At 38.0% G+C, this 23,831-nt stretch overlaps 1 protein-coding gene across 4 annotated transcripts in view; it reads left to right on the top strand.

Annotated features, from left to right (window-relative positions):
• Zfp62 (ZFP62 zinc finger protein) overlaps positions 1–21,250 on the top strand; it is a 33,965-nt gene extending 12,715 nt beyond the window's left edge. For 3 of the 4 annotated variants that reach the window (XM_034507305.2, XM_076936956.1, XM_034507303.2), the window contains exons 2-3: positions 724–776; positions 2,132–21,250. In XM_034507305.2, the coding sequence (XP_034363196.1) occupies position 776; positions 2,132–4,905 (2,775 nt within the window). In that variant the 5' untranslated portion in view covers positions 724–775 and the 3' untranslated portion in view covers positions 4,906–21,250. The remainder of the gene's footprint in view (positions 1–723; positions 777–2,131) is intronic. The other variant, XM_034507304.2, reaches the window with a different exon arrangement.
• Positions 21,251–23,831: the final 2,581 nt, after the last annotated feature.

Genomic DNA, 23,831 nt, shown 5'->3' with positions numbered 1-23,831 from the left:
GTCTGGTCTGCCAGTCTTCAGTAACCTTATACTTGGGACTTAATTTTATATACTGTTTCCTCAGATGAACCAACTTTTGATTTAATATTTGCTGGGTGATTCCTCACCCTCTAAATGGTCTCCTAAATTTCTAGAATTTTCTATTCCTATAGGAAGTCTTTATTCCAATGAAAAAAGGTTGGATAGTATGATTCTTTACACCTGTTAACTCTAAAGTATGTATTTTACTTTTATTGACCATTTTTTCTTCACATAGTTACATATATAGCTTTCTAAGTAAGATTCACATAATTTCACAATAATGTCCTGAAATGTTATGTAGGACAGGAGGGAAGGATCACATTTTATATGATTATAAATGCTTCATTTTCTTGAAATAAGTTGAACAGTATCTTAGAAGTCAGTATGTCAGAAAAGGAGTATTGATAGGTTACCAGTCATGTAAAGTGCCTTCAGGAGAACAGAATCCCTGCTTGGGTATTAAAGTCTGCTTTGGGAAGTTTTTGTTTGTTTGTTTGTTTTGTTTTTTTGTTTTGAATCATGTGCTTTTTTCAAAACCCCTCCATTTTAACCCTCATCAGTAGCTTAACTTTTAATACAAAAATAAATAATAAAACAAATAGTAATAATATTTACCCTGACCAAGGGACAAGTATTGTTCTTACTGATTTTAGATGGCCATCATCCAATATTCACAGTGACACTATTATTTTCATTTTACAGGTGAATAAACTGCTGTACAAAGAAGTTAAATAGCTATCTGAAAGATCATATAAGTAGGTATTTGAACCTAGTCGGTATTCTAGTCATTTTCTGGTCTCTGTGTGAGATTAGTTTCATTATTTCACATATAGCAAAGTCTATTACAGATGTTCCAGTTCCTTATTTAAAATCACAGTATTTACATATGACCTTTATACATCATCCTGTATACTTTAAAGTATTTTCAAATTACTCACAGTGCCTAAAAGTAGTATCTTTATTATATTGTATTATTTAGAGAATAATGATAAAAATTAAAAGCTGTATATGTTCATAAATGTAACTTTGTTTTTCTGAATATTTTTGGTCCATGGTTGGCTGAATCTGTAGAGGCAGAACCTGCAGCTATGGAGGGCCAACTACTCTGCTCAGTGGCTTGAGGTGTTGCCATCTTTGTTTTACCATCCTTGAGACAAAGATCTTATGCCATAGTTCAGGCTGGCCTAGAGCATGCAGTAACCTTCCTGCCTCAGCCTCAAAAGTGCAAGAATAACAAGATTGAGCCATTACACTTTGCTGTTTGTTAGCTTTGACATTCTATATGACTAATTTATTCATAAATAGGAATGAAAACTTTATTTTTTGGCAGGCTGAAGCATGTTTCTACCATATAAGTTCTTCTATGATTAGCCACTTTCCAAAGAGTGTTATCTTTACCCAGAAAAATTAAGAAGGCCAAATTAATGTATAGTAGCTTTAGATTTCTTTCTTTCTCATTTCTTGGACACTATTCTCATAATCTTATAACTACAACTACCTGCATGATTTTTCTTTTAGGGTACTGATTTATCTTCTTCAGTTTTTCCTGCTCTCTCCTGATTATGTGTAACTTTTCAAAGAAAAATGAATGTCTTTGTTGTTCCAACTTTTTTTCTGTTATCTGTTTTTCAGAGACTTCTTTTTTCTTGTTTTTCTCTTAGGTGACATTGAAACTGATTGATATTGGCTATGGTTTTGTGCATCAGTTGAACCCCTTTTTATTGTACCTTCATGCTAGGTTAATGCAGAAAGGAAAAGCTCTTTGGACAATAAACAATCTGGACTCTAGTTTTAACAGTAGTTCTAAAGGTATTGAAATCTTACTAATGTCCCCCATCATAGCCCCAATAATTAAAATAGTGCCTGTGGGGCTGGAAGGGGATCTGACTACTTCTTCTGAAGTCACTGGGCACCAGACATGTACATGGTGCACATTCCTCCATGCAAGCAAAACACTCAAAAATAGTTAAAGATTATTTTTTAAATGGTACCTGCCACATATTAAAAAGCAAATACCTGTCAAATGGATAAGTTAATTTTGTTATTTGTTATTGTTACTCATTCAGGTTTTTTTCTAAATAAACATGTCATTTTCATTTTCTTGGTCTAGTGTCACATTTGAAGACAAGCATGGAGGATGAGGACTCAGCTAAAATGAATGAAAATAATTCAAATGCAGACTCTCAGTGCCCAAATGTGGGAAATTTTCATAAGCATCATATGCAGAAATCTAAGATCACTGACACTTGTGATTGGGTAGAGAAGCAGTTGGAAAGGCCAAAATGGAAAATAATGAAGGAAGACAAAAGTAGCATCGGAGAAAAGATTGACAGACCTAAGTATACAGCAAATATAAAAATAGAGCAGGATGGTGAGACATCTGAGAAAATTTTGTACTCAAGTACAAATACCATGCATCAGACTATCCCCACAGAACCAAAAAGTACTGAACAAGGTGAACACATAGAAAACATTAATGGAAGCTTACACCCTACTCCACAGCAGAATTCTACTGCTGATAAGAAATCACATAAGTGTGATGAGTGTGGAAAATCCTTCAAATATAATTCTCGTCTTGTTCAACATAAAATTATGCACACTGGAGAAAAGCGCTATGAGTGTGACGACTGTAGGGGAACTTTTCGGAGCAGCTCCAGCCTTCGAGTCCATAAGCGCATCCATACTGGGGAGAAGCCCTATAAGTGTGATGAGTGTGGCAAAGCCTACATGTCCTACTCTAGCCTTATAAATCATAAAAGCACCCATTCTGGGGAGAAGAACTGCAAATGTGATGAATGTGGGAAATCCTTCAATTACAGTTCTGTTCTTGACCAGCATAAAAGGATCCACACTGGAGAGAAGCCCTATGAATGTGGTGAGTGTGGAAAGGCCTTCAGAAACAGTTCTGGTTTGAGAGTCCACAAAAGGATCCACACAGGGGAGAAGCCCTATGAATGTGATATTTGTGGGAAAACCTTCAGTAACAGTTCTGGCCTGAGGGTCCACAAAAGGATCCATACAGGTGAGAAACCCTATGAATGTGATGAATGTGGGAAGGCATTCATTACTTGCAGAACACTTCTAAATCATAAAAGCATCCACTTTGGTGATAAACCTTATAAATGTGATGAGTGTGAGAAATCTTTTAATTATAGCTCTCTCCTTATTCAGCATAAAGTCATCCACACTGGTGAGAAACCTTATGAATGTGATGAATGTGGGAAAGCCTTCAGGAACAGCTCAGGCCTTATAGTGCATAAAAGGATCCACACAGGAGAGAAACCTTACAAGTGTGATATCTGTGGCAAAGCATTCAGCTATAGTTCAGGCCTTGCAGTCCATAAAAGCATTCATCCTGGAAAGAAAGCCCATGAATGTAAAGACTGTGGCAAGTCCTTTAGTTATAATTCACTTCTTCTTCAGCATAAGACCATTCATACTGGAGAGAGACCTTATGTATGTGATGTGTGTGGCAAAACGTTCAGGAACAATTCAGGTCTCAAAGTCCATCGGAGGCTCCATACTGGGGAAAAACCATATAAGTGTGATGTATGCGGGAAGGCCTATATCTCACGCTCAAGCCTTAAAAATCACAAAGGAATCCACATGGGGGAGAAGCCCTATAAATGCAGCTATTGTGAAAAATCTTTCAACTACAGTTCTGCCCTTGAACAACATAAAAGGATTCATACAAGGGAGAAACCCTTTGGGTGTGATGAGTGTGGAAAAGCCTTCAGAAACAATTCAGGCCTTAAAGTACATAAACGGATTCATACCGGAGAGAGACCTTACAAATGTGAAGAATGTGGAAAAGCCTATATCTCACTCTCAAGCCTTATAAATCATAAAAGTGTACACCCTGGGGAAAAGCCCTTTAAGTGTGATGAGTGTGAGAAAGCCTTCATCACATACAGAACCCTTCTAAACCACAAAAAAATTCATCTTGGAGAAAAGCCCTATAAATGCGATGTGTGTGAGAAATCTTTTAACTACACCTCACTCCTTTCTCAACACAAAAGAGTTCATACCAGAGAGAAACCCTTTGAATGTGACAGGTGTGAGAAGGTCTTCAGAAACAACTCAAGCCTTAAAGTGCATAAAAGAATACATACTGGGGAGAAGCCCTATGAGTGTGACATATGTGGAAAAGCCTACATCTCACATTCAAGCCTTATTAACCATAAAAGCACACACCCTGGCAAGACGCCCTATACATGTGATGAATGCGGGAAAGCATTTTTCTCAAGCAGAACTCTTATAAGCCATAAGAGAGTTCATCTTGGGGAAAAACCCTTCAAGTGTGTTGAATGTGGGAAATCATTTAGCTACAGCTCACTTCTTTCCCAACACAAGAGGATCCACACAGGGGAAAAACCTTATGTATGTGATTGGTGTGGGAAGGCATTCAGGAACAGTTCAGGCCTCACAGTACATAAAAGGATCCATACAGGGGAAAAACCCTATGGATGTGATGAATGTGAAAAGGCATACATTTCACACTCAAGTCTTATCAATCATAAAAGTGTCCACCGTGGAAAGCAGCCCTATAATTGTGAATGTGGGAAATCGTTCAATTACAGATCTGTCCTTGACCAACACAAAAGGATCCACACTGGAAAAAAGCCATATCGATGTAATGATTGTGGGAAGGCATTTAATATCAGATCAAACCTTACCAAGCACAAAAGAATCCATACAGGAGAGGAATCTTTAAATATGGCAAATATGGAAAATCATAGTGGCACATTCCAGAAGAGGATCTACTATGAGGAAGGGAATGTTCTAGATGGGACCAGGATGCAGATGCCTATGTGGGAGGCAGAGCCTGCCAAGGCTGAAAGAAATCAAATAGAAGAAAATCTTTACGAATTTAAGAATTTCTAAGGTCCTTTGTCATGGCTTAGAATTTTCATAGTGTGAGTGAAAGAATTCTAAGTGATCATGAGCAATTCTATGTGATTCAGTCATAGCAAGAACAGTTCTAGTGTCACAATAGTTGAGCCCTTTAGGAATATAAAATACAACTATATAAAACCTTTCAAAGTGATGGAACATTTAAAAAATGTCTGGACAAAAAACTAAAGGTCCTCAGAAAATCATTCACTACTACAAAGATCCTATTTGAATAAGTAAGTGAATAAGAATGTAGAAAGTCGGTATAATTTTGTACTCTATAATTTGGTCAGTGGAAAAATGATTCAAGAAGGGCCTCCAACAGGCAAATTCAGGGAGAGGATGGTTTCAGGGAGTATCAGTTTATTAGTAGGTCATGAATTATAGACTTCACAATAATGTTTTGTGGTAGGAAGACCACAACTTCTGAAACAATTTAGATGTCCTAGGAAAAGAAAAGGCATAGTCAAATCTGTGGCATCATTACTTTAAAATGCATATTAGTTGGAATATACTATTATACTAATTGAACTGGTAAGACTTTAGAGTTTCAAATGAACCCCCTTAATAGGTAATGTATATGATAAGTTAAAACCTGGAAGATGGCATTCACATATACTGTGAGAATGGAAAGGATTTCAGTATCTTCAGTTAAATAATAGAACACATCTTCAACATGAATTTGCACCTTACAGAAAAAATTCAGGGAATCCTATGGATTAAAAAAAAAAAAATGTTTCAAAGGAAGGCATTTTATTACAAGAGCTAAATAAGTACCAGTAATTAAGAAATTCATGTTTTAAAAACAATATTAAGTGTTTGTGTCAGAAAGTATTATAAAAATTTTATGTACTACATACATGTGTATATTGTCTTGTAAAATATGAGTATGTTCAAAACTCGCTTTGCCATAAAGTCTGAATAGTTATGGCAAGGGGGTGGGGGGGGGACAATAAATGCCTCAAATGTAAATAGGCTGTGACTTATTTTAGATGTACAAATACAGAGATCCATTTGTGTGTTATATCTTTCCTTGTAAGTTGTACAGGATCTAAGCCAGAGAAGTTTCTGTCTTATCTGTGAAGACTCATCTACTAAACTAGTATCTTGGGATTCACCAGCAGTTAGACCATACTTATCTGAGGGGAAAACAGATGAATTTTGAAGAGACCATAGGTAAGCAATCTGATCATGATATAAGTCTGGATTATTTGTTAGGGTGGGCAGACTATGTGAGTGATCGGTCACCATACAATTCATTAGGAACACAATACAAAACATTAGTAACTGTAGCAGTAAAGACTAGGTATTTCAATAGTAAAAGATTCTTCTGAGTTGAGCTCCACCCATATTACTTGGACAGGTTATCAGAACCAGGTGAACACTCAGTTTGTTCTCTGACTTCAGGACCTACAATCATTACAAAAGACAATCATTAGCCATGTCCATCTCTGAAGGCTCCAATCTCATTAAATAATTCCCACATCTTCCTCTGGGAATACTAGAGAGTATTTTGTCTCTGTCTCCAAATTCCCACCAGTAGGTATTGATACTTGAGGTGAAGAAAGGGAGAATATATTTTTACCACTCAATTCTACAATAGAATGTCCACACTTGTTCTGTTCTACTGCATGAGACACTGACCAATTTGACCCTATCTGTAGATTTATTTGGAGAATCTGCTAAGTACAAACCACTGTCCTGGGCCCTAGGTAGGGAAGGTAGGAGCAGGAATTAGTTAAGACTATGAGCAAAGTCACCCCAATACACACCTAAGTGTTCAGAGAAAATTAACCATATCCAACCAGGAAAATCAGTGTGAATATTGTTTTTGTTTGTTTGTTTGTTTGTTTTTCTGAGGAGTAGGAAATAGAACATCCTGAATAAAGACAACAGAATGGTATGGTTCAGGAATCCTCCAGAGTGGCTGTTTTGTAGTGAGCAGAAAGACTGTAGACTATCCATTCTCAGTAGCCACTGAGGAAAGGGGTTGCATTTGCTAAAGAAAGACCACTTCTGGCTTATTAGACAGTCCTGTTACCTGAGGTTTCCATGTGCCTTATAAACCAGCTAGTGGCTTGAGTCCCATTCCTTTCACACTCCTGTTCCCCAATGTAAGCTCCAACTGGATCTATGGCAGTACTTAGTTTCAGGGATGACACAAGTAAAAATGTTGAGGCTGGCCACCTTGCAGAAAAGATTGTGAGTTCTGTGGTACTGTGGATCAAACAAAATGAATTTCTACCAGTGAGGTACATCTCTAGCTCTGTGGTCATGTTTTAGTACTGCTTTTTAATTATGTATATGTGTAGGGCTATGTGCTTATGAATTTGTGTCTGAGGAAGCTAGAAGCAGCAGCTGGAGCTAGAGTTCTAGGTAGTTGTTAAGTAAGCTACCTGATATAGATGCTGGGGACCAAGTTTGCATTTGAAAGCAGTGCACACTCTTTTAACTACTAAGACATTTCTTTAGCCTCCTTTTAGATTGGTATCTTGATTACCCAGTGTACTGGGTGCTGGGGACAACTACTACAACCTACTTCTATTCAGGACAAGACATAAATAGGCTAGTGGCCTTTTGGCTTGGCCTTGAGTATTATATCTAGGGTGAGATAAATTATAATCAGCTTAACTCAGATGTGTATGGGTCTCCTGGTTTCTAGTTGTCCCATAATGGACACCATGTTGCAGATTCAATGAATTTATTGTGGCTAAGCCTGCTTGGACCAATCTGTGGATATGTGATTAGTGATCATCCTTGCCTTTACTAGTAAATGATATACAAGAAGAAAACAAAAAGTAAAAACCTTAACCTGTAAGTGAATCAAAATACATTTTTTTAAAGTTTGCAACATAAGGGAAAATTGGCACAGTAAAAAGTGAACTGGAATCTGGAATATCTGTGGCCTAAAACGGTTTTATCTAGGAATAGGGTCAAGATGTTTATAAAGTCATACATGCACGGAAGATGTCATAGACAAGTGTTAATAGGATAAAGTTTAAAATCTGAGATAAAAAACCTCAATGTAAAAAAAAAAAAAAAAACACATTCTGTTCTTGGTAAAGGTAGGCTATGATATTTGGGTCAGTTTCCCATTGAAAATGTACTTTTCAAAGGTACATAGTATCCGGTCTAGTTCATTTGGCTGCTGTAACTAATTGTAAAGGGAATAATTTTTAAAATAATTATTTCTCAATTCTGGAGAGAGACAAGTGTAATAATGGGGCACCCTTGTTTACATCTGTTTAGAATCCATTTCTTGGGAAAGGGACTTACATAGATCAAGGGGTCTTTCTTGAGCCTCCTTTATAGGAGCACCAATACCATACATGAGTACTCCACCTTCTTGATTTAATCTTAGCACTCACTAGGGAGGTTCACAACCTTCCATAACTCCAGCTTCAAGAATTTTCAGTGCCTCTGGCTTTAATGAGATCTCTCTCAGAAAAAAATAATATAAGTCTTTTAAAAATGGGATCTATAGTAAGATAAAAATGCAGCCTATTCTGTGGACTACTAATGCTCTCTGGGTAAGAAATTCAGAGCCAGTCCCACCATAGTGATGAATAGGAGACCTTTGAGAAGTTAATTAAAGTTGGGTTCCTAAACTGCTTATAGCAAAATAAATCAGAGCTAACTCTTTCCCTGAGTTTAGAGAGACCTTGATAATAGGCACAGTGGTACAAGAAAAAGTGAGACTATCCCTGGTTTTACTCAGGTCTAAGTAACAGCAGCCTGAGACATGGTAGACACAAACAGGAGAGAACTAGCTCAATTTAATCTCAAGTAACACTACACACACAGAGACACACACACCCTTTTTTTTTCCCTTTTGTAGCAAAGTCACTTTATCCCAGGTTAGCCTCAAAAATCACAATCTGCCTCTTCCTTCCAAAGTTCTGAGGTTAAATGTGTGTCTTTACATCCAGCTCCCATAAATAATTTTTATGAGCAGTAATCTGCAAGCAAGGATAAACATATTGTTTGTATTGGGGAAAGACAATATAAGTGAAATCCAACAAAAAGAAACATACCCAGTAGGTTTTCCATAGTGACTGTAATATATTTATTTATACAAATACTTAAGCACTTGGCAACAGAACACATGAGAAAACATTTACTCAACTGAAAGATGCCTGAAGAACTTGCCTAGAATGCAGCTTCAAAATGGGAAAATGTAGGTGTATGGGAAGTTCCACTGAGATTTGTTTTTCAGTGGATTGAGGTTTTCTTTTATTTTCTTTCTTTTTTCTTCTTCTTCTTTTTTTTTTTTTTTTTTTTTTTTAAACATTTAATCATAGTTCAGAAGGAGAACTATGGCAGGAGTAAGGGGAACTGAGTTGGGAATTTTCTAGAATTAGTGAAGCCCTCAGATACAAACTTCTAAAGAATGTAAAAGTAAGGTAAACTTATAAAAATCTCATCTAGCCCAACTCAAGAGGTGGAAGCAGGTAGATCTGAGTCCCACCTCAGAAAAGACAAGAAGGCCTCAGCAAAGGCAGGCAGATACAACTGAATCTCGTGGTAGCTTGCTTGGGATTACACTAGGAGGCAGGAATTCTGGAAAGGGGAGCACCTTACTCTGAAAGTGAACCCTCCTTCCTGGAGGTAATTGGTTCCCTAACCAGGTCCCTGCCACTGGCCCAACTAGATTAACCATTTAAGGGCATGTCGAAAGATTCCAGTCTTTACATGACTGTTGAGAAACTTCTCATTTAGATTCAACATTGCTTCTCAAGCCATGAGTAGTGTTGGTTGTGCTTAGCAGTGAAACCCATGTAAACAGGCAACAAAAATGAGGTGGCTGAAAGTAGGATTTCTCCTACCAGGAAACCTGGATTTAAAGAAGTCTTGCTGGGTGGTAGAGGGAATACACCTTTAATCCCAGCATAGGGAGGCATAGGCGGGCAGATCTCTTGAGTGTTTGAGGCCAGCCCGATCTACAGACAGTTTTAGGATAGCCAGGGCTACACAGAGAAACCCTGTCTCAGAAAAACAAAGTAATAATAAATAAATATAGACTTTGCTTATTCCCAGATGGGCTACACAGAGAAACCCTATCTCAAAAAACCAATGATAAATAAGTAAATGACTTTGCTTATTCCCAGATGCCCTTGTTGATGCTTATTCTAAGATGGCTTAGTTGATGTATAATCAATTAATCAATCACACAGATCTCTGAGTGTTTGAGACCAGTCTGATTTACATAGTTTCAGGACAGAGCTACACAGAGGAATCCTATCTTAAAAAAAAAACAAACAAATGATCCCAGATGGCCTTGTTGATGTATTTACCTGTCTCTTCTCAGGATAATAGTGAGCTCATAAGTTGTAATGAAATTAGAAAAGTCAGTATAACTGCAGACCAAGAAAGAGTGCCTGACGTGAGGGTAGTGTAAATGAGGGTGTATCAAGAAAGGCTGGCCAAGTAGTGGTTCTTATCCAAGCATTTTGGAATTTCAAGATCCTGAGGCAAGAAAACAATTCTTAACTGAAACTCAAAAAAATTTCTCATGGTCCATTGCCATACAGATAAAATGAGAAAACAGGTAAGGAAACCAAACTTTTGGATCTGTTTTCTCAGTGGTAATCTTGCTTTAAATAAGCAATCTATTGTTCTGAGCAAGCATGCTTTGTTTTTGAGAGAGGGGTTCATCAAGAAAAACCTCCAGCTTGAGGCAGCCTTAAGCAACCTAGACACTCATGCTATGCACATTTTGCTTCCCATGTTCCATCCTTCCTTCTTTTTGGCCCTTATTGTAGTAAATTATGGTGATAATTTTTTTTAAAAAAAACTTGGTTATTTGCAGATATGCTAGAGATTATACAAAAAGAGTTGGTGAATGCCAAGGTCTCACCATCTTAATCATGGCTGTTTTTAATAAGTACCCATTAAAATCTAAAACGATAAGGGGAGATCCTGGGGTTGTCAGGGACTCTGAGGAGAGCAGACACAGTTCTTCTGGTCTCAGATCTAAACTTAGGACAATATTCCAGTCAATGCAATGGTTATGAGTTTGTTTTAAGTCCTGCCTGCAATTTTCTCATCTGTAAATGGGGATGGGGAACCCACTAACACAGTTATTTAAGGACTAGAGAAAAGGGGCAGCAGAAGTGCTCAGTGAGCCCAGGAGCTTGTTGCCAAGCCTAACAACCTGACTACTACTAATTGTCTTTTGGCTTCCACATGTGCCCTAACCCACACACATATGGATGTCCTGGGAATTGGACTCAGGGCATCAGGCTTGGCAGCATGCACTATGACACACTGAGCCATCTCCATCCTTGTTTTGTTTCTGTTGTTTTGAAATAGCTCTCACTATGTATGCTTAACAGGTTTGGAACTTGCTCTGTATATGAGATTGGCCTCAAACTTGCAATCCTGCCTCTGCTTCCTAAGTGCTGGGGATTTTTGGTCTGTACCACCACTCCAGTGAAGCCTGCATTTTCTGTTGAAAATACCAGACAGCTGCTTCCAGAGCTTCTGTTGTGTAGCACTGCATGCTCACCTCTGAGTAACTTTCCCTTTTCCATCTTCCTTTTTTGCACACTGGTCAAAAGTCCAGGAATACTGCCCTGACATTGGTCTTATTTTTTCCCCAAAGCGCCTCCATTTCTGCCATGCAGCTATCTGCCTTGTGACATCCATTGCTAAACCTGCCTGCTTTCTTAGGCACTAACTCAATAGGCATGGCTAGCTCTCTTCCTCTCTTCTACTCATTGTCAGCTGCCAAGACTTTCAGCTCACCTTTCCTGTAATTTTTCTTTCAAACTCTAATAATACTGCCTTGGAACTTCAAAAAAAATACTACATAAACATTTCTCTTTGATTGACTAATGGTCAGTCTATTTTTCAAAAGCTGAAAGCTATGAAGAGGAGAGTAAACATTAATGACAAAGAAAGAAATCACAAATTTCAGAGATCAGCAAAGTCAAGACTGGCACTCAAGTGTGGGAAAATTGATAAACTTTTGGGGTGATTGAACAAGAAACCCAGAAAAATACAAATAGTCTAAGTGAGAGATGCAAAGGAGGAAATTATAGCAGACATTCCGTGAGGGGTTAGGAGTTTTATTTTTAGACACACTAACATATGGGTGTCGTAGGTATAGTTTTGTTATTTCATTGTATTCAGAAAACAGTCTGTATTTGTTGTCCTTAAAATTGTGCGGAGACTTGCTTTAGGCCCAGCATGCATTGCTTTAATGAAGCTTACATCATTGAAAAAGAACATTGTTCTGCAGACACTGGGTGTGGTCACCTACATGAAGTCATTAGGTTAACTTTGTAATGTACCACACATATATCATTGTTACTAATGAGTGGTAGTTTGTTGAGTTAGTCCTTTACTGAGGATTTCACTTTACTGATGCCATACAGAACTGGCTCATTGAAACTTTATGGAGGAAAACCTTTCTAGTGATGCCTTTTGCTTATTTAGTCTCTTCTCTGACATTAATAGACTCACTTTTTTCTGATCATTGCCGCATGGCTTATCTCTTTCCATCCTTTTACTTTCAGTGTTTCTGTGCTTTCTAATCTGTTGGATGTGCCACTTGGAAATGGCATATAGTATTGTTTAATCCAGCCCAGTAGTTCATTTTAACAGGAATTCTTTTAATGCATAATTGTGTATTGTTTTAGATTTAAAGCTTACTATTTTTAATTTCAGTTGGTTTCAGTTATCTTTTAATTTGCTTCTTTTTTATAGTAAACAGAAGTCTCAAATTTAGCTTTAGTTTCCTTGAAAATAGTATGTCTTTTTTCCTTTTGTTGTTGTTTTTTTGGAAAAATGTCGATCTTGGGTATCATTCTTAAATGTTGTCCATCTTCTATTGAGACAAGTTCTCAGGCTAGCTCGAAACACACCAAGTAAGTTAGACTAGTTGGTCAGCAGTTCCTAGGGATCTGCTTGACAGCGTGCATAGTACTGGGATCAGAAGCACATACTACTATAAACACAGTCTTAGCCTTTGTTTTTTAATGTGGGTTCTGGGATCAAACTCAGGTTCTCATGCTTGCAAGGCAAACAGTTTACTGACTGAGTCCTCTTCCTAGCCATAACATTTGTTACTTTCCTTTCTCTGGTGCTGATTTCTCAGTATTCATTAGATTTCCTCTGCCCAAGTACTTAAGAGTAGCTTTCCCCCTCCTTCTTGGAATCTGATTGGTTACACTCTGGAAGTTTCTTCCTGTAAGTCTGCCATTTCCATCCTACAACAAGAATTTTGAAAACGACTTTTATGGGAAAAGTTGCATCATTACTGAGCTCCACACTTACCTCCTCCCACATCTAAAACCCTGGAAACGATCTACTTTGTTTTTTTTTCCCCTGGGAACTAGCTCTTACAGCTTGGAAATAACTTGAGACACCACCCCTGCACCCCCACAACATTTTTTGTGTTCCAGAACCCCCATTCCCAAAGTGGTGGTGTTAAGGTGGTAGAAACCGAAGAGACAGTCTAGTGGAAAGTGGTTAAGTTGTAATGGCCATCACCCCTGGAAAGGGCCTAATACTGATCTCCTGAAGCTAGTAAAGCTCTAAAAAACAGGTTGTTAGAAAGCCAGTGCTAACCTCATATTCCCAAAGCACTTCATTCCTTCTATACATGGCTGATTCCCTTCCAGGTTCTCTGCCATGCTGTGATGCAGCCAAATAATACTCAGTAGAACCCTGGCACAATGCTGTTTAGAACGATTCAGCTGCTAAAATTACGGGCCAAATAAACTGCATTATAATGCACACAGCATCAATTACCTACAGAAAACAGACTAGAACACTAGTTAACACTGGTGAACTTTTGAGGGCATGTTCTGAGTCTTTTCTGTCCTCACAAATCTGCAACTTAACTTGAAGTTGACTGTCCCATCATGGCTGATGCAGTTAGGAGAAATTAGGATGTACCCTGGAGTTTATTCCAGTCTCTATTATGTCTCATCAGTTAGTCAGGAGCACAGGACAGTGGACAGATATCATGTCTCAACTTTTTCACAGAGCAAGGTCTCAATGACTAAGGAGCTTCATACCATTTACTATGGGGCCTACATGGGGACCTTTAACTTACCTCTCACCCTCCTAACAGTATTCTTTCACCCAGTTCCATAACTACAATGTTGTAGGTAGGCTGGGCATGGAGGGAAGGGATCACATGCTGATTATAAGGTTAGACCAAGTTCTACATTGATTAGCCAAGGATGAAAGGTTTAATGAAAGTAAGATGGTGGCTATGGCAGAGAAGAAACAGCATAGTCAAGCTCTGCTCTTTGCCTGAGATTCTTAGGAAGCCAACCAGAGCTAGAGCATTTCCTTTCTTTCTTGTTAGAATACAACCACTTTAAACTCAAGTAGTATGTAATTTTTTGGAAGGAGCTAAGTTAATAATCTGCCCATTTATGCTTCTAGGAATTTGTTCAAACAAGAACATCTCTTAGTTCCTGAAACAGCCATAGCGTCACTAGGGCAACATGTAGGGGAAGTCAAAGCAGCAGCGTGGCACTGTTCTTAACTGCTACTCAGCACCATGCCTCCAAATGGGCACTTTCCTTACTAAACATATGGTTTTGATTTTCTAACAAAAGGAATCTTAGCATACATGACATTACCACATTTGCATTTATATAGTGACTCGCTTTTTGTGAAAACACACATATCTTTTTGCATTCTTTTTAAGGGCTTCCTAGTAACTCAATTGTTAGTTACAGTCACAATGAGGTTGATTTAACCAGCCTTCTCATTGGAGCCTTCAATACTTTGTAGGAAATCAATAGTTACACTAGCCCCTACTCACTGCCTCTGGAAATAACAGTCTGCATGTTCACATTTCATCCTTACTTTACTATCCTGCCCCAGTGGGTTTGTGTCACAACACTGAAGTCTTTCCAAGGCAGCCTGGCCCTTAGCTCAGTTTATATTCTAATGGAAAGAAACCAGTCTGTTCACATAGAGTTTGATTATTAATTCTAGTTGGTGGATGCAATAAATTGCCATAGGTCTGTGACTTAAAACATCATAATTTAGTATCGTAGAGTTCTAGAGGTCATAAAGTGCAAATGAGTCTCATTGAATTGTGGATGCCATAGACTGCTGAGGAAAAGCCAACATTGATGCCCAGATAACCTCATGAGGCACTTTAACTTGCTCTGGACTACTGTGAACTGTTACCTGAAGGAAAACAAGATGAATGATTGTCTTGTTGAAGCCAGTGGATTGGCCCATAAAATCATGCCCCCCTTTGTTTTTTGTTTCTAGTCTCTAACAACCCAGGAATGTTATAATCTAAATGAGTTGAATAGACAGAAGGGGCATACAAATACCTTATTATCTTTTGCATTAGCAAGAAATAAACATTTGGGTATATTTAAGTAGCTAAGGTTTGGGAATTATTTGTTACCCACACTTGTATATCTTACCTCAGCTTACAAAACAGTCACTGACCTCTGTACTAGTCAGAAGAGCTGGGTTGCTATAACAAAGAACAACACAATGTATTAAAGGTAGAGTGGCCAACATAATTCATTACACAGGATGTTTCAATGTGATTATTTTCAAGTGTCTCTGGCTGGGTGATAAATTATATGGATGTTTATTTAAAGAGAAAAGTACTTTGTATTACTCTTGCTTCATGGTTCAGGCTAAGTATTCTTACCTGGCATTTCTCTGCTTGATTTATGTAAATAACTACTCTGCTATGTCAGGGCATTGTTGTCATTTGCATGGCTGAGGTTGGGTTGTTACCAGTTCAAGTTATCATCAATGTCCTTCTTGATTTTTTAGTCTTCTAACTTAATTCTAGGGCATAAGCATGAAACCAAGAACCCGAGTTTCTGTTTTTTGCTTAAAGAGCTTATATATTTACATGCAGGTAGATGTGAGACTACAGAGGTCCTGTGGACCTTTCACCTATTTATCTGCAGCCACATCTTGTGAAATCATAGTATACTGTCACACACAGGAAGTTAGAATTGTTACAGTCCAAGATCTTGTACATTGTGTGTCCAGTTTTTCTTACATTACTATAGATTTAGTTCTATACAATTTATTCATGTCAAGATTTGTTATTTAAGATAGAGAACAGACAAGTAAGGTTTTGATTATTGTCACTTCTCTAAGGCCAAGTATGATCCATGGCACAAAGACCCCTAGCGAATATTTGCTGAATGAATTATAAATTAATGATGGTTCTAAGGCACTGTAACTGAAATGTAAAACTCCAGGAGTATGAATAAGATACTTGTAACAGGCCAAAGGTGGGGTTGGCAGGATAGCCATACCATCAGTATTTGTAGTTCTACCATGTCCCTAGCTGGCATGCAGGGGAAAGACAGGTCTTAGACCAGCAAGGGCAAGAGGCCTTTGTATATCACATCTTCCTACATTCTCTTAGCCAGAACTTAATTGCAAGTACACACCAAGCTCAAGGAAAGCTAAGGTATATTTGCCTGCAGTTCTTTCTCTCCTTGCCCTCTGCAAGATTCGCCAAGATGGAGAATATTTGCTTACCTCATTGATGGTGGGCTCTGGCCCGTGGAATGTAAGCAGAAGTGATAGCATGTCAGTTTTGAGCTAAGACCTTGATGTGATCCAAGGATTTTGTTTCTGCTTGCCACTGGCACTCCTGCCATCCTTCATGAGTTGAGTCTCAGTTGGGTAGCCATTGGTGGAGAGTATCAGAGGTAAATGAGACAACTCTAAATTGGTCCATAGCTGCTTCTCCTGACATGAGACTACTCAATATCTATTTTGTTTTTTATAAGCTACTAAGATTTGAGGGCTGCTTGCCATGAGCTCAGCCTTTGATTACAAGGTTACTTTTATTATACATGGGAAGAATGAACATTTGTGAACTTTAAGCACTTATCAGCCATGAGAGAAGCTGCTCCCAAGACAAACAGAAACAACTCTACTTGGAGAAGATCCTTTTGGAGTTCAGAGCATAGGTAGCCAGATTGGTTTCATAACTGTAACATAAGCATACTTTCCAAGTGTAATAGGGAAAGAATACAGATTGGTCAGTCAAATGTTCAGTGACAAAGCAGGAATATATTTGCCTGGAGGAATCTTGGGGATTGAGGCCAGGCAAATGATAGAAAACAATGTCAAAATTAAGAAGTTAACAAACCAAGTTGGGGAAGTTTTCCACATTAAGTAAAAATGTAGGGCTGACATCAGAAGTCTGAAATAAGTGCATTTTAGAATATTACTTAATCCATGTCTGCCACTAAGAGGCTGCACCATCAACTGAAATCTATCTCTAAAGAATAATTTCTCTGAAGAGTGTCACTGCCTCCAACTTCTGCAACTGAACACAGCTTTTTATGAGAAATAACTCTCTGAACTACTTGCTGATTATTCTGCCAACAAGAGTTTGTATGTACAGAAATGATACTGATTTTCCCCCTACCTTGTTAATTGCCAGAGATAGGAAAGGTAAAATGATCTGGAGAGGATAGTAATTTGAGTTTGAATATCCACTTTGAGGTACATAAATTAGCATCTGATCACATATTGGCTTCTAACATGAAACTGGCTGAAGAAAAGAAGATGATTAACACATTTCTTCAAACAGGAGTATATCCTAATTTTGACCCACTTTTCCCATGGTATTTGTCTTCTTACTTTTGGCTATGAAAAGTTTTAAGCACTTAGGTATCAACAGACTGGAACTATAAAAGCCTTCAAATTATATTCAATAATGCCAATATTTTTACAAAATGTGAATTCTTTTTCTTTTCACAAACACACAGATATACATATTGTTTGAGAGTATATAGAAGATACAGCACAATGATTGCTCAAACCCTTCAGTATGAACCACCTAATAAAGACAGTCTTTTGTAGAATTATATACTATCACATCACAGAAACTTAGCAATTATTCTATTAGTAACCACAACTAATATACAAGTCACTAAAAACTACATTTATCTGTGCGTTTGCATGGCACTTATGCCATAGTGCATGTGAGGAGGACAACCCGAGGAAGTCAGTTTTTTTTTTCTCCCCACAGTGTAGCTTCCAGAAATCCAACTTAGGTTCTCAGGCATGGTGGCAAGCTCCCCTACCTTCTGAGCCATCTTACCAGTCTCTCTAAGTCATTTTAAAATTTTTCTAATGGTCTAAAGATTTTAATGGAATGTTCATCTATGATGCAGCCAGGTTCTGAGGATTCCATTTGGAGGTTAATCTGGAAAATCTCCCCCAAAATTCCTTCTATATAGTTTTAACATATGGCATGGACTTGAAGAATCTGAGGGGGGGGGGGGGGGAGGTTAATTTAAAGAAGGCTGTATATTGACTTATCTGTTGTTTTCCAGTGTTATGTTTAAGTAGTATCACCCTCCAAATGAAGTCTAAAAGTTTGATTAGATTTGAGTTTAACAGTTTTTCCAAGAACATTTCATAGGCACCATGCCAGAAAGCCAATAATTTGGAATCTTCTACAGGGATATGTAATAATGATTTGGTTGGGAAAGTAACTGCTATGTTTCCATGGAAAAGTGCCTTTGCCTAGGAACAGAAATTTGAACAGATAGTTTATATGCTAATGCAAGGTGAGTTGTACAGTCTCATAAAAGCAAGTGAAGGGGAAAAAGTTGAGGCAGGAAATAAAAAGGATGTACATTATAATGAAGTTCCCTGCCAGGCTCTCCTTGGCTTCACAGACAGCATGGCGTTAAAACTAGAAATCATCAGAGGTCCTGTGTAGCAAAGTCTCACCAAGGAATCTTTCCAGGAAGCAAAGGTTACATGTTAATGCACCAAGACTTCTAAACTATCTTACCATTTCAGGCAAACCACTGGGAAAGTAAAGACAACTATGTGTCCTGTGGTATTGATGTACTGGAGATCCCACCCTGGCAAGTATAATGACAATCTTACCAAATGCCTATCATTTCAAGAGATATGATGAAGGCTGGTAATGACCATTATGTTTATCCAGGAATCAGGACCTTTCTTTTTTCCAAGCCCCCGCCCTGCTGACCTTTTTCCCTGCACTTTGTATCTTAATTCTCCTCCAGCCACTATAACTGTCCTGGTTTGCTTTTATTGATGTGATAAACAGCATAACCAGAAGAAACTTGGAAAGGGCTTGTTTCAGTTTACAGTGATAATCTATCATGAAAGGGAACTCTAGGCAGGAAATGAAACAGAAGACAAGGAGAAACACTACTTACTGACTTGCTCAGTTTGCTTTCTAATACAACCCAGAACCAACTGCTCTGCGGTGTACCAACCCAGTGGGCTGGGTCTTCCTACATCAATCACTAATCAAGGAAATGACCACAGGCTTGTCTCCGGGCCAACTTGATAGGGGCATTCTCTCAATTGAGATTTTTTTCTTCCCAGATGACCCTAGGTTGTGTCAAGCCGACACAAACCTGAGTTACCATGTGACAATTTTGGGAAAACTAAGGCAAGGAATGATCAGCTATTTTTGTTTGTTTCCACGGAAGATTTCTGATCCCATTCCAGGCTATGGCTAGTGCTGTTTTTCAGTGAACACTTACTAGTCTACAGTTCTACATATAATTGTGAGAGGCAGCATACTATTTTACAGTCACACACAGAATCTTGGAGCAGAGTTGAGCAAGTCCTAACTATGGAGCTCTGATAAGCTGCAGAAATTGTTTCCTCATATATCAACCACGGAGTTGTTTTGTACCTGGATTTATTTTTAGATTTAGTATTTTCTCTAACTGACAATTTCTTTTAGAATTAACAAGTTCTTTACCCAAGCTTTCATTTCTCCTAACTTCTCATTTGCTTTTGGAATTAACATTTTAACTAAGCTTCCATTTCTTCTAACTTCTTGCCAAGACCTGAAATTCTCTCTTCCATGTATTTTAATTTGTTGTTGAGGCTTACCTCTGAGGTTTTTGTTAGACATCTTGAGTTTTTCATTTTTAGTTTTACTTCAGTTTGGGTTTTCTTTAGTGATTCTATTTCTCTCTTAAATTCTACTTTCCTGTTTTGAGGTGTTCCTCCCCCTGTCATTTCATTCAATTCTTTATGTTCTCAAAGCTTCATTAAAACATTTAAATTTATTCTTTTTATGGTCCTTAAGGTATTTATAATAACTATTTTTGAAGTCCTGTGCTTCACCTAAACTGCTTTTCTCAGGGCCTACTGCAATAGGGTTGCTGTTCTCTTGAGAAGGCAGATTGTCTTGGCCATTAATAGCTGCATTATTATTACTATTATTATGTGCTGTAATCTAGGCATCTGGAGTTATTTGAAGTGTTTCTTGGCTTAGATATTTGGTCTCATCTTTGTTGGGCTGATGTTCTGTTCTTGCTGCTGCCCATTCTTGATCCTAGTTAGGCTGTGGGGTTCCCTAGTAGAGAGTCCTTCTGTGGGTCAGCAGGTGTCACAAATTAATGGAGCTAAGCTAGAGGCTTAAAGGGGCAGCAGGAAAAAACTAGGAGGACCCTAGGTTTGCACCAAGAGTCAGAGTCCCCAGAGAATGGAGGTAGGATGGGAGGGGCTCCTGCTAAGACCAAGTCTAGGAAGACTGAAATTGAGGCCAGGAAGGATAATAAAGGTCACTTTCCTTAGTCCCAGTCTACTGTGGCCACAAGGTGTCCCTGGTAGAGTGGTTCTGCAGGTAGTCAGATGTTGCAAATGAATGGATGGGCTAGAAGGGCGATCCTAAGAGTTGTAGGAATCCAGTGAATTAGGAATTAATGTGTGTAAAGCCTATCGGGATTTTCTGAAAGGCTGAGAATTATAGATTACTTATGTCACACAAGTCTAAGTTAGAAGGCCACGTGAAGAACTAGGAATGAGTGTGAAAAAAGTTGTCCCTAAGGGAGAGATGGCAAAATTATAAAACATAAGGTAAAATTATACTAGAAAGGCAGGTTAGAGGGCAGTGGCATTCTTTTGGATACAGGACACAGGGACCGAGGAGGTTTTGGTAGGGAAATTTTCTTTTTTTCTTTTAGTGTGGTATATTGGAGTCAGTAGCTAGACCTTCCAGTGACTCTGAATCTTCCAGTAGAGACATCTGGGCTAGAGATACATATGTGAGGCATTCAACATACATGTGATGATTGAAGTTATGAACACATAATCTCACTAAAATGAAGTGCACAGAACAGTCATATCAATGGACATAAAGTAAATAGCAGCTGTTTGCCTACCATCAAGGGGAAACAGAGTTACTGCTTAGTGGACATAGATCTTTAAGTCCTAGAGGAGGAAAGGGGTTCTGGAGATTGGTAACATACAAGTATGAATGTATTTGGTACTATTTAATTGTATTTTTATTGTTAAGATGTTAACATTTATGTGTATTTACCAGGATAAAAATGCTTTTTGCCGGGTGCTAGCCCCAGAGATTCTTCTTTCTGGTTCTTTCTTGAGGGTAGTCAAGGGAGGAAGAATGTTGGCAGGGGCAAGACTTGGTCTTGTGAGATTTTTAGAGTTGCTGTTTAATAATAAAACGTTTACCTATCTTAAGTCTAAGTCACTTTGCTGCGGTAGCTGACCTGCCTGTCCTCTGAGGCCAGAAGCTGCAGTCTCTGACGTTTAGCAACTCATAGTAAAACAGAGGAGGGCTAAGTAAAGTAGCCTTTGTCCCTTCTCTACAGGAACTTCTTGGCTCTGACTCCCAGCTTGCTAATGAAAGTCACAGGAAGAAAAAAGGACACCTTGAAAGGTGATTTTAATCTAAGTTCTCCAAAAAGTTCCCTTAAAAAGTTCTTTTCTTCTCTGATTTCTTCTTCTAACCTCGCTCTCTCCTGCTCTCTAACAATAATGCCCTTGCTCCCAGTGCTATGCACTGTGATCTTTCCTAGTCTTTTCTACCTTTTTTTAGGAGAACAGATCACATGGTTATTCCAAGTATCCCTTTGTTTTTGAATAAAAGTTCACTAGAAGTTCAAACATAAATTCAAATCATAAATTAAATAAGAAGTTTACAACAGAGAATGTTTGCATGCATATCTATTAAGAGTAATTATCTAGCTAAACATTATCTGTCACTAGCTCTACAGGTTCATGGAGAGTTAAAGACTATAATCAAGTTATCTTTGCAGTTTTGTATAGATAAACCCATTCAATATTTTATCTTCTGTCCTTTCACCTATAATACATCATTAGTTCCCCTTTCATGACCTTTGGTTAATTGTTTTACAACCTCTTGGAATGTGCTCTAAGTTGTAGATGCCTGCTTTCTATCTCAGAAGCAATTAACTTAGGACACTTGAAGACTGGCAGAGTTCTCTTTGCAGTTTTAGCATCAGAAAGGACTTAATAGCAGTTCTATTATAAAAGAGCTTAATAATTACTAATATAATTTTAGGAATTCTTATAGAATCATCATTAAAAAATAAGAAATCATCTATTTGTCTAAATAGCATCACGACAGGACAGTACATCTTCATTATTCTGAAGAAATCTGCTCAAAAGAGTAGACTAATACCTATTGAGATATATATATATATATATATAAATAAACAGGAAAAGCATATTAATAGCAGGAATCCATCCTAAATGTAATCTCCTAGGCCTTGCCTAAAGAAGAGAATTTGTCATGACTTTACAGTCCATGGTGGAGCCATTTCAGGAAAATCACCTGCTAGTTTTTAGCTTCTCCTAGATGGCTCCTGGCAGCTTTTGAAGTTAAGGGAGCTATTTATGTCATGAAACCAAGCTAGTAGGATTTTAAAGGTTACTCACCCTCAATGCCCAATGCAACAGATGATGAAAACAGAAGATGAAATGATCAATAAGATTGCTCTCTTACTAAAATTAGATCTCACCCTGGGTTGCCACAGGAAGCTCAGGAGTTATGAGTACCCCGAAATTAGCACTCTTTAGCTTGGATTAGCATAATGAGATGGATCTGGGTCGTAGAAATACAGCTTCAACAAGCAATGTATTTAACATGATGCAACATAATGTCATTAGGAGACCTGGAGGCCTTATGAAGGTTCTGTCATCCTAAAGGCTGGTATCCAAATGTACACACTTTCATATTGAGACAATATGATTTATCTCATGCAGAAAAGTGAGTATAGCCAAAACTCATATATAGACTACTTTGCACATGGATTTTATATGATGTTCTGAATAGCAGTGCAAGGTAGTTCCTTTCTTAAGGTCTTCATTTTAGGGGCTGGAGAGATAGCTTAGCGGTTAAGAGCACTGACTGTTTTTTCCAAAATGGTCCTGAGTTCAAGTCCCAGCAACCACATGGTGGCTCACAACCATTTATAATGGGAGCCAATGCCACCTTCTGGTATGTCAGAAGATAATGACAGTGTACTCATATAAATAAAATAAATTTTTAAAAAATTTTAAAAATCTTCCTTTTATAGAAAAGGAACTGAAGTTTGTGTTCAGGTGAAGATTAGACTCTTATCTTTCAGTCTCTGGCTTGATGCAAGACCCCACCAGGGGGGACTGGGCATACTCTTCACCCTTCTCTTTACCTCAGCTGAAGAAGGCAATCAAAGGTGGCTCAAAATATCCCTTCCTTAAATTGTTTCTTCTGTTAACTTATTGGGACCTTTCAACCAGGTTCACTTGAGTTTTCCAAAGTGGCATTAAAAACAAAGCACAAAAACCTGACATGCTGTTAGCTGCCAATGTAGAAACTGTTGCTACTGGATAAATTTAAAATTATTATTATTTTAAATCCAATAACCATTGATTATGTTCTCTGTACTTAGCTTGTTAAGAGACACACAAGACCAAGATACAAGTTCCTACATTTACAAATCATACTGGAAGACAAGATTTAAGTACATGAAAGTTACCTAAGAATGATCTAGAAAGCAAAGTAGACAATAAATTGAGTTTAAAATAACTAATAGATTCTGCAGCGACAGTTTGCTCATCTGTGGAATTCTAGAATTTAATAAGGTTAGTCTAAAAATTCCTTCTTTCAAATGAACAGCTAACTGAAGCTT

Source organism: Arvicanthis niloticus, chromosome 6, assembly GCF_011762505.2.
Source record: "Arvicanthis niloticus isolate mArvNil1 chromosome 6, mArvNil1.pat.X, whole genome shotgun sequence".
NCBI lineage: Eukaryota > Metazoa > Chordata > Mammalia > Rodentia > Muridae > Arvicanthis > Arvicanthis niloticus.
Note: the sequence above shows the minus strand (reverse complement) of the source record. Positions and strands in the feature narration are given on the sequence as shown.